The 18,435-nt window shown below is 36.1% G+C and overlaps 1 protein-coding gene across 4 annotated transcripts in view; it reads right to left on the bottom strand.

The window, feature by feature from the left end:
* The window catches only part of RAP1GDS1 (Rap1 GTPase-GDP dissociation stimulator 1), a 155,828-nt gene that overhangs the window by 7,918 nt on the left and 129,475 nt on the right, over positions 1–18,435 (bottom strand). For 3 of the 4 annotated variants that reach the window (XM_060115259.1, XM_060115276.1, XM_060115270.1), the window contains 7 exons: positions 14,784–14,927; positions 13,807–13,938; positions 12,475–12,609; positions 10,989–11,114; positions 10,080–10,219; positions 6,000–6,126; positions 2,289–2,417 (listed from right to left, as the gene is read on the bottom strand). In XM_060115259.1, the coding sequence (XP_059971242.1) occupies positions 2,289–2,417; positions 6,000–6,126; positions 10,080–10,219; positions 10,989–11,114; positions 12,475–12,609; positions 13,807–13,938; positions 14,784–14,927 (933 nt within the window). The remainder of the gene's footprint in view (positions 1–2,288; positions 2,418–5,999; positions 6,127–10,079; positions 10,220–10,988; positions 11,115–12,474; positions 12,610–13,806; positions 13,939–14,783; positions 14,928–18,435) is intronic. The other variant, XM_060115266.1, reaches the window with a different exon arrangement.

The raw sequence follows: 18,435 nt of genomic DNA, 5'->3' as shown, positions 1-18,435 counted from the left end.
ACATATGCACCCCATGTTCATTGCAGCATTACTTAGAAAAGCCAAGATACGGCAGCAACTTACATGTCTATGGATACGTGAATGAGTAAAGAAATTATGGTGTGTGTATATAATGGAATATTATTCAGCCATAAAAAGAATGAAACCTTGTCATTTGTGACAATACGACTGGACCTTGAGGGCATTATTCTAAGTGAAATAACACAGAGAAAGACAAATACCATATGATCTCTCTTATGTGTGGAATCTAAAAACCAAGTTCATAGATACAGAGAATAGATTGGTGGTGGCAGGGATTGGGGTTGGGAGAAATGGGTGAACTTTTTAAAATTAATTTAAATAAATGGAATAAATATTAAAAACTGCAATAATAATAAAAAACCCAAAGAAATAGTAAATGATTTTTGCTTACTGATTAAACAACACACAAACTTTTTTTGTTTCCCACTGCTCTCCAACTTGGGTATCATATTACAGTAAAAAAAAAAAAAAATCTTACCAGTTACCCAAATATTTCTATTTTTCTCTAACAGTGCATCACTAAAAATACTGGCCTTGAAAAAATTCAGAAAATAACCAAAGGAAATACTTCCTTAACTAAAGACTTAACACAAGAGTGTTTTGACCATTTATTTATTGGTCAAACTGAGAATGGATGCACTCTTTATAAAGGAGAATTTTAACATTTGAGGGGTTGCCCAAGCAGGACTTGTGGAAAGTATCAACAATTACCTCAAAGAATGCAAGCAAAGCAGAGGTTACTGGGGCATTCGTCAGTACAGCAGCATAGAACAGAAAACACTACTGTGGGTAATGCAGACAGAGCCATACCAGCAACATCCAAAAAGATGGAGCCTCAAGCCAAGGGATTCCATGCTTCCAGTTCCTTTAGCAAAGCTGATGCAACTGCAGAGACAGATGCATCAAACCACTTTGACCTGATGCCATTACACAGTCCATTCATTTAATTCTCCTTGTTCTGATCAAAGCTCATCAAGCAACTCTTGATGCCTGCCTGCCCTGAAGGAGTCAATGAGCCAGACATGTGCACTTGGGGTGTTCTGAGATCAGTGGCAGGCATACTTCTCATTATATATAATAAGTAAACTACCATTCTGGTTTTGTACTTGGATAAGGTGAGCCTGCCTCAGGAGACATATCCACCCTTGGTGTGTGCACAAAAAAGTCCACCTAGAAACCCAACTCTGCCCATCAAGGCTCACTATCAGAGGTGCTTTCCCGACACCCACCCCCTCTACTGCCCATCATTTTGGTTGTTACCATCACCCTCAAAGTGCCTGTCACTAACCAGACAGGACAATTTATGTTCACCACTCCTCACCCAGCACCACTGCAATGTCCCTGCTTACTTCCTTCACAGTCTTGGCTTCCTCGTCTAACAAATGGTAGTAATAATAATGATAACCAACTTTGCGGATGAAATTATGCAATCTTTAAGCATTAAAAAAAGGTGGGGGGATGACAGAGTGGATTAAAAAACATGACCCAACAATATGCTGCCTACACTTCAAATACAAGATCCCGCAGATTGAATCTGAAAGGGTAGAAAAAGATCACGTGAATGTTATTCAAAAGAAAGTAGGAGTAGCTATATTAATATCAGATAAAGTAGACTTCAGAGCAAAGAAAACTACCAGAGACAGAGAGGAACATTACATAACGATAGAAAGGTAAATCCACTAGGAAGGGTGTATGCACCTGCCAACTGAGCTGCAAAATATATGAAGCAAAACCTGATAGAACTGAAGGGAGATACAGACAAATCAACAATAATAGCTGGAGACTTCAACACCCCTCTCAATAATTGACAGACCGAGTAGAAAATCAGCAAGAATACAGAAACACCATTACCAAACAAAAGGATCTAATTGACATTTATAGAACTCACCACTCGATAACAGCAGGATACATGTTCTTTTCAAGTGGTCCATGAAATGTATAACAAGATATGCCAATGATTTCTTGAACAAACTCCTTAGCTAATATCATGGTATACAAAATCAGAATTTGTTCTTTATATAAAATACTTTAGGGTTAATGAAACTTAAAGGTATTAATTTTTAAACATTGACTTTTGCCTATATTTGCTATATAACACTTTTCATTATTAAGAATCTTTTGGGAGTATTTGCAGTGTAAAAGTAATCCTGTATCTTCCATAAACTAATTTCTAATGCTTTTAAAACCCAAAGCCACCATTTACTATTATTTTATATTTAATATCAACCATATGTTGATGAATATCAAATGACAGAGGAAATACATACCAGATCCCATGAGAGCACAGATCAGGACCATGGAATTATATTTGATTTCAGGAGCACTTCTCTCATCTGCTAGCAGTGTGTGTAAAATCTGTACAAGTTTAGCACTTTCTAGATCTTTCTCAGCAGGGCCTGGAACATGAAACGAAGTATCAGTTATATTCACTGGGTATGAACCTGGTACAATCTGGCTAAATACTACTTCCCTTTCTAGAAACTGATAATGCAAAACCTTTCAAAAGGGACTCATAAATAATAATGACATAGATATACAATATTAAATTTAGACCTTGTTAAAAGGGTATTTAGATCTAAACTTCAGTAGATATTTCAGGAGTTTAGGCTTAAAATTCAATATTAAAACATTCCTTTAAATATGAGGCAATTAAAAACCTTTATTATGAAAACTGTTAAACATATACAAAAGCAGAAAAGATAGTATGATACACTATGTACTATCACCATCTTCAAAAATGATCATGGCCAACTGTGTATCCTCTATCTCTAGTCTTATCCACTTATTCTAACCCATCCCAAATTATTTTGGAGCAAATCCTATAATCACATAATTTCCTCCACAGGTATTTCAGCACGTATCTTTAAGAGAATCGGACTCTGCAATTCCTATCAAAATCCCAAGAGGATTCTCCATAGGAAATAGATAAGCTTATACTAAAATTTATATGGAAAGCCACAGGCCCTAGAAGAGGTAAACAATCTTGATAAAGAAGAATAAAGTGGGAGGAATTCCTCTACCTGATATGAAGGTCACTGTATAGCTACAGTTATCAAGACACTGTGGTGTTGGTGGAGAGACAGACACATAGGTCAGAGGAACTGAAAGAATACCCTAGAAGCAGACCCACACACATAGGCGCAACTGATTTTTGACAAATGTACAAAATCAATTCAGTTGAGGAAAGACAGCCTTTTCAATAAATGGTGCTGGAGCAATTACATCCATAGGCAAAAAAGAAAAAAGAAACCCTGACCTAAACCTCACATCTTATACAGATATTAATACAAAAAGAATCACAGAGTTAAATGTAAAACTACAGGACTTTCAGAATATAAATAATCCTCAAAACTCAATAGTTAAAAACAATTTAGAAAATGGGCAAAGATCTAAATAGGCATTTCACCAAGGAATAAATACAGATGGCAAATAAGCACATAAAGATGTTCATCATCAGTAGTTATTAGAAAAATGGAAATTAAAACTACATGAGATATCACTATATATCTATATATCAGATTAACTAAAATAAAAGAAAAAAACAGGGACACTGCTAAACGTTGGTGAGGGTACAAAGCGAATTAGATCACTTATGCAGTGCTGGCGGGAATGTAAAATGGTATAGCCACTCTGAAAAACAGCCTGTCAGTTTCTCTAAATATCAATCATGAAGTTACCATACAACCCAGGAGTTATCTAGTAACTTGTAGGCATTTATCTAGAAAAGTGAAAATTTATGTTTACATAAAATCCTATACATGAATGTTCATTGTAGCTTTATTTTTAAAAATCCCAAAGTGGAATGAGCCCAGATGTCCTTCAATACGTGAATGGTTAAACAAGCTGTGGTACATACACATCACAAAATACTATTCAGGAATGAGAAGGAATGAACTATTGACACACAAATCAATGACTCTTTAGGAATTTCTGCTGAGCAAAAGAAGCCGATTCCATAAGGTCACATACTATATGATTCCATTTATATATTTTTGAAATGAAAAAAGTTCTAGAAATGAAGGGAAGATTAGTGGTTTCCAGGGATTAGGAGCAGTGTAGGAAGTAGGTGAATGTGGTTATACATGGAGAATCCTTGTGGTATTAGAACTGCTCAGATACACCTACACAGGTGATAAACGGAATATAACATACACACAAGTAAGTACAAGTAAAACTGGGGAAGTATGAATAAGATAGGTACATTGTATCAGTGGTTGAGATGTTACACTCGTTTTGCAAAATGTCACCACTGGGCAAAACTGGGCAAAGTGTACAAGGGATCTTTCTGTATTATTTCCTACGCCTGCTTGTGAATCTACAATTATCAAAAAAAAAAAAAAAAGGATAAGGACTCTTACAATGTTGCTTTAATACTATTATCATACAAAAAGTTTATAGTAATTCCTTAATAATATCTAAAAGCCTGTAAGGATACAAGTTTGGAAACATACGGTTTTCAAAGTGTATTTTATATTAAAAAGGTAGTATGACCTCATTTTTAAATGTTAGGCTCAAGGAGCCTAGGAAACACTAGGTGACAACAACCAACAACAAATATGATTATGTTTTGTCATTTTATATAGTTCTGTGGTAAGGTAAACAGACTCAGGCAAATGCTCAGCTATCAGGAAGCAGACAAAATTAAAGCCTATTTAGAAGATACTAGTTATGAAGGGCACAAGACCAGATTCACCCCAGAATAGGAAGTCAAGGATATTCTGAAATTGCTTTATCACTTTAAGCCATTTTTAAAAATCAAGCCATGAACCCCGTTTGGTATTCAATGTCCTCACCAACTCTTACCTCTTCTTCATAGCTTCCCCTCTTAAAGGTGTCTGGACCTCTGGACAGACTCACATAATCTACCCAAACCATGGAGGAAATCACAGCATCTTTAACCTAAGTTAGTGACCAAAGCCACATATATTTTCTGGATGTTTTCTATCTTTAGAATTCAAGAAAATTTTACGTCCTACTTAAACCTGATTTTTAAAAAAATTATAAATTGTTTTAATTGTCCCCTTAAGAGGACAAAAATTCAAATCTCTCATACCTGAAATCTGAGTAAATCTGACACTGAAGGAGATATACCATGTTTATCTTTTGGCTTCTCCTTCCTGGGTTAAGGGTTGGTGGGTCCACTTGCCCCAGTGTGAGAATTATGGGCAAAAATCATCACTGGGAACTGAGGTGATCAGTTAACAGTATTTACCCGACTGGCTTTGAACCAAACAGGACATGCCTACTAAGTCTATAGTCCTCCTTTATGTAAGGCAACCTCAGGCCTTACCACAGGCCATGTGACTTTGATTGTCCCCAGCTATGTATCAAAGTTTGGTTCCGTAGACAAAGTTGCTACCCATAAACTAGATGCCTATGAGCTAGCTTCTCCTGAAGAATTCTGAGTAACTGGAATGCTACTGCTAGAGAGAAACTACCTGAATCATTTAGACTCTGCTTTGGGGGAATTCTGAATGTAAATACACAGAAGAGTGACATAAAAGGTGAGAATTTAGAATGAATACAATGCTGTAAAGCAAAAGAAACCACGGTGATAGAAAGGAGGAGGTTAGTAAGAAAGAATCAGTAGTAGAGATGGAAGAGAAGGTCTGGATGTCTGGAAGAGTAGCAAACCCTAAGCTTGTTGTTGTATTTTAAGTATTGTTTCACTTCTCCATGAGGTCTGCTGAAAATGTTTTCTGTATTCCCTAAGTGCCTAGACTTTGAGGTATCATTTAAGAGTCAAACTAACCTTAAAGCATTACCCTAAAAATGTTACCAAAAGAACAACCAAAAAGGACAGCTATGGTGACAATCTATAGAATATGATTTTCCCTATACTCAGATCTGGACGGGTACAGAAACACACTGGCAAAATGCTTCTAGTCAAGGTTCTGTCTGACTTCTATTCCACTCCTGTGATTCCTTTCATCCAAGATAAAAATAGGAGAAAATAAGTTTGTCACTGGGGTACTTACCCAATTCTAAAGCTGCTATTAGTGCCAAAGCAACAAGGGCTTCATTCTGCATTATTACATGTTCACTAGTTGCCATGGTAACTAGATGTTTGATGCCACCACTTTGTACAATGGTTTTAATTACATCCTACAATAAATTAATATCACAGAATTATAAACTTTACTTTTAAACATAAAAAAACTGCGTTACCATCAGTCAATTCACTGTTGAGTGGTTTTCTGACAAGTGTCCCTATGAATCATTACATTTAACCATAATTTCTTTTTCTTCACAGAAGAGAAGGAAAAAGCTTTTAGCTTTAAATAAATTCATCAAAAGATGACAACTTAAATTACCTAAGCGAAAAAGACCACTACAGTTCATATCAAGGAACAGAGAGTCCCAGAAGCTAACAAAGTCAAAGAAATAAAAGTGCCATTGCCCCAAATGAAGACTTACCACGAGATCAACAAAAGAGAATAAATCTTGGAATAATAATAATGTACAAAGTTCTTCCTTTCCAATTTTTCTTATAACACCAGGTAGTTTTCTCAGATGCATCAGGTGAAGCTTTTTACATATGTATGTGTGCATGTATACATGTATGTATGCAGCCTTTTAAAACCTTTGTTGGATCTAACAAAACTAGATCACATACAAAAGGACTTGAGCAGAACTTAAATCAAAACTCTGTCTCCCTCATTTCTCATGGTGCCTACAGCTCTGTCTTTTCCAGCGGCAGAGGGGCAGTGGGCTCCAGACCCAATAAATCCCACTGACTTGGAGCAAACTACTGACTCTCTCTGCATCTCAGAGACTTCACCTATAACACTGAGACAATGTAAGTGTATATCTCATAGGTTTTTGTTATAAAGTTATTACATGAAGAGCACACATAAAAGTATACAGCAAAGGCTAGACAGAAAGAAATGGGTACATTTATTTCTAGTACTCATTTTTGTCTTCATCTCACTTAGGGTTTTGTTGGATTAAATATGATTTAGTAGAAAGCCTCAATTATAAAGTATTTAAAAAGTAATTTTACTACTTTTCACTATTTTTAGTAAGTTGAAGTAAGCACTGAATATTTTAAGTAGCCTGTCCAAGTTTGCTTCAATGGTACAAAACTGTAATTAGAAATATTTTCAAGTTAATTTGCTAAAATATTGGAAAAAGGGTTTCCTTTATGCTTCTACCTTATGTAAATTTTTAAGAAAACTATTTATAGACAGTATCTTTGCTTTGAGTCCAAACTTGTTTAGTGAGCAAACATTCTAAATCAATAGAGTCTAAGTTCTGAGTTTTTACAGCAGTTGTGTTCTAGCATTTAATGTCTTTTCACATCAACTTTTTTAGAAAGTGAGAAACTATCTTTTAAAGCCTTTTCTAATGAAAAGAAAGCCTCCCAATACAGTCAGCCCTCCGTATCTTCAGGTTCTGCATCCATGGATTCAACCATGTATTGAAAATATTTGGGGAAAAAAATTTCATAAAGTTTCAAAAAGCAGAACTTGAATTTGCTGTGCGCTGGCAACTTTAGTATTTACACTGTATTTACAACTATCTACTAGCATTTACACTGTATTAGGTATTATAAGTTATTTAGAGATGATTTAAAGTATAAGGGGGATGTGTGTAGGTTAGATGGAAATACTATGCCATTTTTATATAAGGGACTTGAGCATTCACAGATTTTGATATCTGAGAGGGTGCCCAATCTCCCTCAGATATCAAGGGATGAGGATGACTATATACTGCTTTATACTGCTTACTCAGAGGCAGTTTATTTGAAACTGATATAGAACTCTTAAAATTAGTAAAGAATTTTATAAATATCACAAAGGAGCTTGTTGAGTAAAAAAGATCAAAAGAGATTCACAAGATACATATGCAGTCACCTAGGAAGGTTCTGGACTGTCATTTCATCCTCTCTTTTGTGATTCACCCTCAAAAGCCCACTGTAGTAGAAAGAAGGGAAAAGAATGAATGAATGAAGAAAATTTGCACATCAGAAATACCAAAAATTACCACCCCCCACCCTGACCCCTTAAATCAAAGCGTAGCTTCTTTTCCATCTCACTTTTCTGGAACAAATATCTGAGTACTGTCCTTTAAAGTGCCTGCCCTCTCTCCTCCTACTTCAATAAATGCTTACTGAGTAGCTACTCTACAGAATCACTTTGCCCGATAGAATGGGGGATAAAAGATAAATGAAGCATTGTACTTGTGTCATATGACAAAAGGATTATTACTATTGACAGCTACCCTGTATGGAGAAACACCTATACACTGGACAACACTTATACACTGGGTAACTTACAGATAGTAGCTCATTTTTATCCTCACAGAAAATCCCACTAGCTAGATACTATCTCCAGTTTATAGATGAAGAAATTGAAGCTTAGATTAAGTTATGGAATTTGCCCCAAATCATACAGTGATTAAATGGTAAAAAGCCAAGGTTCAATCCAGGCAGTTTGACTACTAGGTCTTGTTTTTAACCATTTGTGGTCTATGGAAAAGCATACACACTGAATTCATCATAATGCCAAGCAGAGGCAATCATTTAATGTGATTTGAAGGGGCTCTATGAATGTATTTTAAAGTTATATTTTTAACTTCAAGATTAAAAAAAAAAAGAATATTAGCACCACTCCATAGAGCAAGAAGGTTCATCTGGAGAATTAAAAATAATTTTAACCAATACACTTCTAAAATTAATCCAGAGATTATTTTAACCTCTCTGAAACCATTTCATTTATAAGTAAACTGCAGATATACATAATGAGACGTTTTCTCTGGGTAATCCTTCTAAACCTTAGATGTCTCTGGAGAGTCTTTAAGAATTTTGGAAATATTTTGTAATGCTTTATGAAGTTTGAAACAATATTTTATTTCATAATCCTATTTTTCAAGGAGTTTTCTTATGGAGTGCTAAGTTTTGGTACATATATAACTAAGGCAAATTATCTATGTTAACAGTCTCACATATTTAGCATTTATGGTCAGTTTGCTCTTAACTGTTGAGATAAATCCAGTTAAAGACTCTGTTGAAAATTGTATAACAATGTTGTTACAATGGAATGGTTTGAGATAGGCTTGAATTTGAGATAATCAATTTATAAGATTGTAGGCTGGTGTAGCTACTGAATCACCTACCAAAAATTTTCGTTTTTAATATTGTATCATCAAAGCTCTCAGTATAGGTTTAAGTAAATGTTGGATGAATAAGCAAATGACTAAGTACATTTGTTTAAACAAGTTTTTAGCTTGATACTGATGAAGAATGTTTTACAGGTTAAAGAAAAGTGCCTACTTTGATAAGAGGGAATTTTTATATTCCTATTGTAGAGGCAAACTATTTTTCTTTCTCTGTTTTTGATTTTTGCAGTCAGAAGGTCCAGCTAGTTGGTTAGCAGTCCTAGCCTAGGGCACTCTTTAGAGGGAAGATGTAATTTTACCTATTGGCATAAGCACAAGGATACACCATATATGGCTGAAAGGCCTAAGCCAGCATGAAACCCCATGAATCAGTGCCAACTTTTGGAGGACTAGACTCTAAGGCAGAATTCAGGGTGACTTTAAAAGGAGTAGAATATTCAAAGCACTTTAAAAGGAGTAGAATATTCAAAGTTTAAGAATAACATAAGGACACAGCTGTGATTCACAACAGTTGGTTAAGGATATACAGGAATGTAACAAATTGGTACCTAGTGTTTAATTATTTTAAAAACTTACTCCAGAGCAGCATTATCCAAAGTATGTCCAGTGGAATGTTAATAGATGCCTCTTGCAAAAAAGACCTGTACTGGTGTCAGTGAAAATGGATGGGATTTTAGGCTGCTACAGGTGAGACAGGTAGTAGGAAGGTCCAAGTTAACAGCTGCTTTTGCTGCAGGGAAAGATGCCAAGAGGTAGCATCTGATGGGGAGGAACATTCCTGTGGCCAACCAGCTGGAATAGTTACTATGGTGAAGTCAGTTATTTATATGAAGGAGATTTACACAAGTCAAGGAATACCTTTACTTTTAAGCTTTTTCTCTCGCCATCTTCTTTTAATCTGTTTCATAAATAAACGAACGGTTTCCTCCGGGACTTACTTTTGATTTACTGTGTCGTATAAGGGCAGAGAGCAGTCTGTTTGACTCCCCCATCACACCAGCGTGATCTTTGGCTTCACACCATTCCACCAAACGCTCCACTAATTTAACATTCTTTCCCAGTTGTTCAGCAGCTTCTGCTATAGGAAAGAAGGCAAACCACAAAGGAATGAATCCCTGATAGGCAATCAACTGAAATAATTGGTAAAGATGTAAGAGTGTGAAGGAAAATTACAGGTCTAAAAACAGAACACAACAATTTTATTAAAGCAAGAACTGCAAATATTCCGTATCTGATGGACTATTGAGATTTTCTATTCAGTTGTGGACTTTTATAGAAAAACAAAATAAACAACTTTATACTCTTTTGGTTCAGTCTGGCAGTCTGTTAGTACTCTGGAAAACTGTGCCGAAGAATTTTTAGCAGTACTCTAAGGAATCAATATAGAGAAGGTTTAGAATTTAGAAATAAGTAAATAAATATAACTCATTCCAAGGATTGGTTTTCATTATTGTTTCTGTAAACAGAAAAATGATCTCCCTGTTTGCAAAACAAATTTAAAAAAATTTTGATTGTCACTGTATTGAAACTTGATAATTTTACAAGGTAAGAAAGGGTATAGAAAATGCCAAAACATAAAAACCCCTCAAGAACCACTAATAAATCAACCTAAAATCAGATTATATGTACTACTAAAGAGAAATGCAATATAATTTCCATTTAAAGTCAATTATAACAAGGATGGAAATAAATGAATGGGGTTCCAAAACCAATCTCTTTTTGCCTTTTATTTGCTATTTATCTTTATGATTACATAATTCTGAAAGCTAAAAACAGGTCCTTTTTCCACTAGGGGCACATTAAGACTATTATACCAAAAATGCACCTTGAGAAAGCATTTCTCTTACCTTGTGCATCTATTAACATTCTTAATGTTCCCAGGAGTTTGAACTGAACTGGGGGCATTTCAGATTTAAGAAATTTCAAAACTGCCTCTGTGACACCAGCTGATAACATCTTTGCTTTATTTATAACTAGAGAGAGAAAAAAAAAGACTGGTTAAAATGATGTTAGCATTTTTGATGATAATCATTCAATTCAATATACATTTTTTGAGTGTCTTATTATCTTAAGGTCCCATGTTATATTTTTCTACTTAAAAACAACATTGTTACTTTTATGTTAATTTTAAGAATGGGACTGGGAATGGGAGGGCTAGGGGATAAGTATCCTATTTGTCTATAGGAACACAACATACAAAATCACACTTACTTGCTTTTAAAATCTAATCATAAACTAATAATTTGTAAAGGAAATCTGACAATGTTGACTTCTTATTTATGAAAAGCACAATTCCTCAACTTTAATAAATGTTTCTTTTTACCTCTGTCCTTGACCCAACTGTTAATATAGATATTATAGACATTAATAAACAATATTAATCTGCTACATGAGCCAAATTGATTTTATATAGATTGCATTTTCATATAGTTATACTATTTTAGCTAATTTACCTTTAGAAAGTAAAATAAAAGGATAGTTTCAACTATATCCTGTATTAGTTCCCATGATAATGTGATTTCAAAAGCCTTGTAATCCAAAAAGGCACATTAAGGCTATTTTAAAAAACTGTGCGTCTGCTCGTAGGGAAAAAAAATTCTTAAAAGTCATTCTTTAAGGGATTCTGTTAATTGATACCATTATCTTACCTCAGCTGAAGATGCTTAAAAAATCTTAACTATACAATATGATGAAAATCTAGGAGTTCACAAAAAGTAATAGAATATTTGAATAATCTGAAAAAGGAAGATTATGCTTGTATAGTCTCAGAAAACTTCTTTAACATATTATCTCCATTTATTAGTAAGAAAGAAAAATGTAAGCAATCTGAAGACTATTTTTCTTTTCTTGGTCAGGGCAGGTCCACAAATCATAAATATCTTCCCCAAACGAGAGATCTTTATCTCTTACACAGTTGGCTCCCATTCTTTTTTTTTTAAATTAATTTTTATTGGAGTATAGTTGATTTACAATGTTGTGTTAGTTTCTGCTTACAGAAAAATGAATCAGTTGTACATATACATATATCTACTCTCTTTTAGATTCTTTTCCCATATAGGTCAGTACAGAATATTGAGTAGAGTTCCCTGTGCTGTACAGTAGGCACTATTGCTTTTTGAGCTATTGACCTTGGCTTTGATGTTGTTTCAGAGCAGTTTCTATGACAAACCACGAATTTCATTTAAATAATAGATTAAAATATTGGACTGCACTGAGAACGAGATAAAAGCATTTGAGCTAATAAAAAGGCTACTGATACAACTGTCTCAAAGCACCCCATCTCATAGATGACTTTTAGAATAAATCTCATTGGCTCCCATTCTTAAGTCTTACCTGGAATGGCTAGGTTTCTGAGGGCACTTAGTGCCGCGTGCTGCACAGTTACGTTTCCATCTTCTACATGTCTGTCCAGTAAATCCATAAGTTTTTCTACAATTCCATTGTCTACCATATGGATACAATTTCCATCTAAATAACAACAAAAACATTTTTTCCCTCTTTACAAATATCTATAAATGTCTTGTAAAACTGATGCCTGCCCATTATCTACATTAGGGAAAATGGATCTATAGGAAAATAAAATGAATTCCATCTCCTTCTTACATCAGATTTACAGATTTTTTTGTTTGTTTACTGACTGAGAAGTCTGATTATAAGATTCTTAAAATAGTTAAAAATTTAAAAACTGGCCAAAATTTAAAAAACTGGCCAAAAAATTCTCTAGCTGAGTTCCTGATAATATATCAGAAGATGAGTAAGTAGAAACCACATACTTAAAATGTCCTCCAACAGTTTCCATTTATAGTGAAGTATGCCAGCGTTCTGCGAACGTAACAGTGACAGTACTCTACATTTTGTCATCATGGCTGATATTTAAATTATACTTTAAAGACAGAATTTCTGAAACATTTATAAAGCAGAGAGAATATTATAATGAACTACTATTTACCCCCCATTTAGCTTCAATAATTATCAATATTTTGCCAGTCTTAATTTCATCATTAAGGAGTTAATGATGGTCCCCAAAAAAGAAGGAAGGAAAAGTGGAATAAGTCATCTATTATAACATGCTATAACAACAGTTAATACTCAATTAAAATCAAATTAAAAACAAAAATAACTCATATTTCCTAGACACAGTATAAGTTTCTAGAGGGAATAGCAGAAGTGTCAGACTTCAGAAATATACATGGAGGTCTGGTGCCTCTGAAATATTATTTAAGTAAATATTCTATCCTAAACCAGAGGATTACCCATGCTTAGATTTTATAGGCATAACACTATAAATGAGGCACAATAATGAATACTCAGATTATTAAATCCAAAATAAAATCACCAGGCAAAAGAGTATATCCTCCCAGATCAGAAGTTTATTAGAATGGGACTCAAGTTTATTCATCTCTGAAGTACACAGTACTCAAAAGAAAGACTGCATAATCACTGTTCATGACCTTTAAACTATTAGAACTTAGTTGAATTGCATAAAATATGTAATTTGTTGGGAAAGTCAATATTAGTATTTCAGATTTCTGAAAAATTAAGGTAGTATTACACACAGATACTGCACATGCTTCTGAACTGTTTTAGGTTTAGTATACGTTATGGCAAAGCAAAATTAAAAAATACAGAAGGTCTGATTTAATAAGGATGAACTCATATGCTTACCATTTCTGGCAAAATTTGCAATTGCCAATGCTCCAGCAAGCTGTAGTTGGTGGTTATTTGATGGAATCCAAGACAGTACCCTTTGAAACACATTACCTTTTCCTCCTTCAAATAATTTCTGCATGGATTCATCTAGAGGTAAATGCAACAGGTAAGAGGAAAATACTTAGAAGTAACAGATCCCTATTCTTAACTGAATACCCAATTGGGAAATCACATATTGATACTTTACAATCTATAATTCACAAGGGAAAAGTAATGACTCTATTTCTTAAATAAATTTATGACTTTATTTATTTATTTATTTTGGGCTGCGTTGGGTCTTCGTTGCTGCGTGCGGGCTTTCTCTAGTTGTGGTGAGTGGGGACTACTCTTTGTTGCAGTGCGCGGGCTTCTCATTGCGGTGCCTTCTTGTTGCGGAGCACGGGCTCTAGGCCCCCAGGCTTCAGTAGTTGTGGCACGTGGGCTCGGTAGTTGTGGCTCACAGGCTGCAGAGTGCAGGCTCAGTAGTTGTGGCTCGCGGGCTTAGTTGCTCCGCGGCATGTGGGATCTTCCCGGGCCAGGGCTCGAACCCGTGTCCCCTGCATTGGCAGGCGGATTCTTAACCACTGCGCCACCAGGGAAGTCCCAGTAATGACTCTGTCTAATAACCCTTTAGCAGAGACCGGACAAAAGGGCTTAGAATTTTTCTAGTCTAAGTCCCAAGTAGCCATCTCGCTTTTAGTCCTTTGGTGCCACAGCTGTCTCTTCTATATGACAGCTCTTTAAATACTGGAAGACAGTAAAGGCTCCTCTTTTCCAGGTTCATTATCTCTAGTTCTCTTCATGATGTATTTAAGGTTTCAAAATCATCACATCAACAGGATTAAATGTGACAGGAAAATGAGAAAATGCCTAATATAGTATTTATAAAAGAGATGATAAATTTTTAAATATCTGACAGTCATGTTCTTTCGTTGGTATAAATTACAACTCACCTCCAAGAAGTAATAAAACCATTAGATCTGAAGCGGTTTTGAGCTCAGCAATATCCTCCTCTTTGTCACTATCGACTTTCTGCTGAACAATCTCTAGTAGACATTCTACCAGGCCTGCTTCAACCAGCTGTAGCTTAATAGCATCTAAAGAATGATGTGAACAAAATAAGCAAAATTTGAGATGAAATAGGAATTCTGGTATAAGCAATTTAATGTAAAGAATTATAAAAAACCAAAAAAGTGCATGATTTAGATAACACACCTCTGAAGATTTGAGTTTCAAAAGGGAGTATCTGACAGTGCAGCTTAAATACACAAAAGCTTTATTTAATTTCTATTTGATATGATGTCACTTTTCACAATGTCTGGCAGCAACTAAACAAACTGATTCTCAGCTCTGAAGGTAAGTAATATCATTCTACTGTTATTCTAGATATTATGCTCACATTTAAAAGGCAATACTATAAAATATTGCACACTGTTTAAAATAAAACACACATAACTGTTAAAGTTAAAACACATTCACTAATGGAGTTTGAATACAAAGATACTAAAAACAGGTATTAGTAAATTTTAAAGTATATCACAAGTATGTACATTTGGATTCATATTTGTATAGATGTTATTTTTCTAGGGCAGTTAATTAATTTGTAACTTTCTGAACTTGAAAGTCATGTTTTTAAAAAGCGTTTCAGGTTTTCATTAATTTGAAGCTTTCTTGGGTGATGGGTACATGGTGGTTCATTATACTACAATCTCTCTACATCTGAATAGGTTGTTTTTTTGTTTTGTTTTGTTTTTTTTGCAGTACACGGGCCTCTCACTGTTGTGGCCTCTCCCGTTGTGGAGTGCAGGCTCCGGACGTGCAAGCTCAGTGGCCATGGCTCATGGGCCCAGCCACTCCGCGGCATGTGGGATCTTCCCAGACTGGGGCACGAACCCATGTCCCCTGCATCGGCAGGCGGACTCTCAACCACTGCGCCACCAGGGAAGCCCCTGTTTTTTTGTTTTTTTTTTAAAATAAATTAATTAATTTATTTATTTTTTGGCTGCGTTGGGTCTTCCTTGCTGTGAGCAGGCTTTCTCTAGTTGTGGTGAGCGGGACCCACTCTTCGTTGTGGTGCGCGGGCTTTTCATTGCGGTAGCTTCTCTTGCTGCAGAGCACGGGTTCTAGGCATGCGGGCTTCAGTAGTTGTGGCACGTAGGCTCAGTAGTTGTGGGTCGTGGGCTCTAGAGCGCCGGCTCAGTAGTTGTGGCACACGGGTTTAGTTGCTCCGCAGCATGTGGGATCTTCCCGGACCAGGGCTCGAACCCGTGTCCCTTGCATTGGCAGGCGGATCCCTAACCACTGCACCACCAGGGAAGCCCCTGAATAGATTTTTAAGTTTTCACAATAAAAGTTGAAAGAAACAAATAACTTTCAAGTTTTCTGATAGATAACTAACAAACTAAGGAATTTTAGAGACAGAATTTACGTACCAATTATATATATATATATATATATATTTTTTTTTTTTTTTTTTTTTTTTTTGCTGTACGCGGGCCTCTCACTGCTGTGGCCTCTCCCGTTGCGGAGCACAGGCTCCGGACACACAGGCTCCGCGGCCATGGCTCGTGGGCCCAGCCGCTCCGCGGCATGTGGGATCTTCCGGAATCGGGGCACGAACCCGTGTCCCCTGCATCGGCAGGCGGACTCTCAACCACTGCGCCACCAGGGAAGCCCTACCAATTATATTTTTAAAAATTATCTTCATAGCAAACTCTGAGCCTATCAAATCGATATTGTTTGCACCACTAATATCTTAAATATTCTTTCATTATACAACTTACTTCGTTGAAGATTTTATATTTGCGTCCATATCTGTCTCCCCCAATATACCTCATTCATCTTTGTGTTTTAACCTAAATTGGCCTTCTTAAATATTTTGGGTATATTTGATACTGCTTAAGATAAATGCTGATCAACTGACCTCAGAAATACATTTGCTACACATAAATTTTTTAATTTAAATTTTATTTTCTAGTTGGATTTTATTTTAGTCTTCAGTTTCCCTAAGCTGTATATGCACATATCTACAGCAATGGCATTTCAAGTTTTTTATTTGGAAGAAACTGTTTTTTATTTGGAAAGACTGTTTTCATACTTAAGACTTGTTCTTTCAGACAATTTTTTTTTTTTTTTTTTTTTTCAGTACGCGGGCCTCTCACTGTTGTGGCCTCTCCCGTTGCGGAGCACAGGCTCCGGGCGCACAGGCCCAGCGGCCATGGCTCACGGGCCCAGCCGCTCCGCGGCATGTGGGATCTTCCCGGACCGGGGCACGAACTTGTGTCCCCTGCATCGGCAGGCGGACTCTCAACCACTGCGCCACCAGGGAAGCCCTCTTTCAGACAATTTTAATGTGTAAAAATTTGGCTTTTTTCTATCACTAGGATCGCTGATATTCTTTTTTTTTCTTTTTTTTTTTTTTTTTCTTTTTTGCGGTATGCGGGCCTCTCACTGTTGTGGCCTCTCCCGTTGCGGAGCACAGACTCCGGATGCGCAGGCCCAGCGGCCATGGCTCACGGGCCCAGCCGCTCCGCGGCATATGGGATCCTCCCAGACCAGGGCACGAACCCGTATCCCCTGCATCGGCAGGCGGACTCTTAACCACTGCGCCACCAGGGAGGCCCCGCTGATATTCTTTAGCATATTATTTCAGAATACACAGAATATTCAACCTGTAATAGTTTTTTAAAAGGTATACTTGCACTGTGCCATGCTGAAAGTAGGGCGTTTCCTTGGTTACAGAATGACAGAAGTAGAAATGTGTGGCGACTAGAATTGAAAGCCACAATGAAAAAGCCTTAAAAATACAAAAAACCTTGAATTATACAAATCCCAGTTTAAATGTTGGAATCACTCTCCTTTGCATACAAGGAAAACCAAGGACGATATGCTAAGGCTAGTCCAGAAACAAGTTTTCAAAAGTAGCATTCAATCCACAGCACATTATAAAACACAAGTGAAGACAGTGGAGGACAAAACAAATAAGAGATAAAAACACTGTTATTTTGAAATATTGCAAGGAAGGGTACAGATCATTCTCTGGCATAAAGTTGACTGAAGGTCACAATGAAAACTTCCTATTTGGCCAAACCACCAAATGAGAGGAAAAATAAATTTCTTCCTAAAGAATAAGATTTAAGGCATTCAGAAGATTTAAAATGTGTCAGGATTAAAGTTTACAAATCTTTCCTCTCAACAGTTTAACTGTAATCACATGTATATGTGGGAGGCTTAAATTGCCTTATTAAAAAGGATTAATGAGGCATTCTGCCAAAGCAGACAGCCCAGCACACACTGATCAAATACCATTCTGCCCAAGGACATCTATCTTTATCACCACTGTTTGCATATATACGTACATATATGTACATACATGTATCATATATATGTACAGGTGTATCTGTATAAATGAATATTTGAAAATCTTTGCTAAGTGGTGAAAAAAAGCCCACAAATGCTGCAGAGTGCATAAAATATATGTTACTCTTAATCAATTATTATTACTAAGTATATAACTGTGTAACTATCACCTAGATCAAGAAATTCATTGCTGGGCTTCCCTGGTGGCGCAGTGGTTGAGGGTCTGCCTGCCAGTGCGGGGGACAT

This window comes from Mesoplodon densirostris, chromosome 1 (genome assembly GCF_025265405.1).
Source record: "Mesoplodon densirostris isolate mMesDen1 chromosome 1, mMesDen1 primary haplotype, whole genome shotgun sequence".
NCBI classification, from domain to species: Eukaryota; Metazoa; Chordata; class Mammalia; order Artiodactyla; family Ziphiidae; genus Mesoplodon; species Mesoplodon densirostris.
This window is presented reverse-complemented; position numbering and strand designations above follow the sequence as displayed.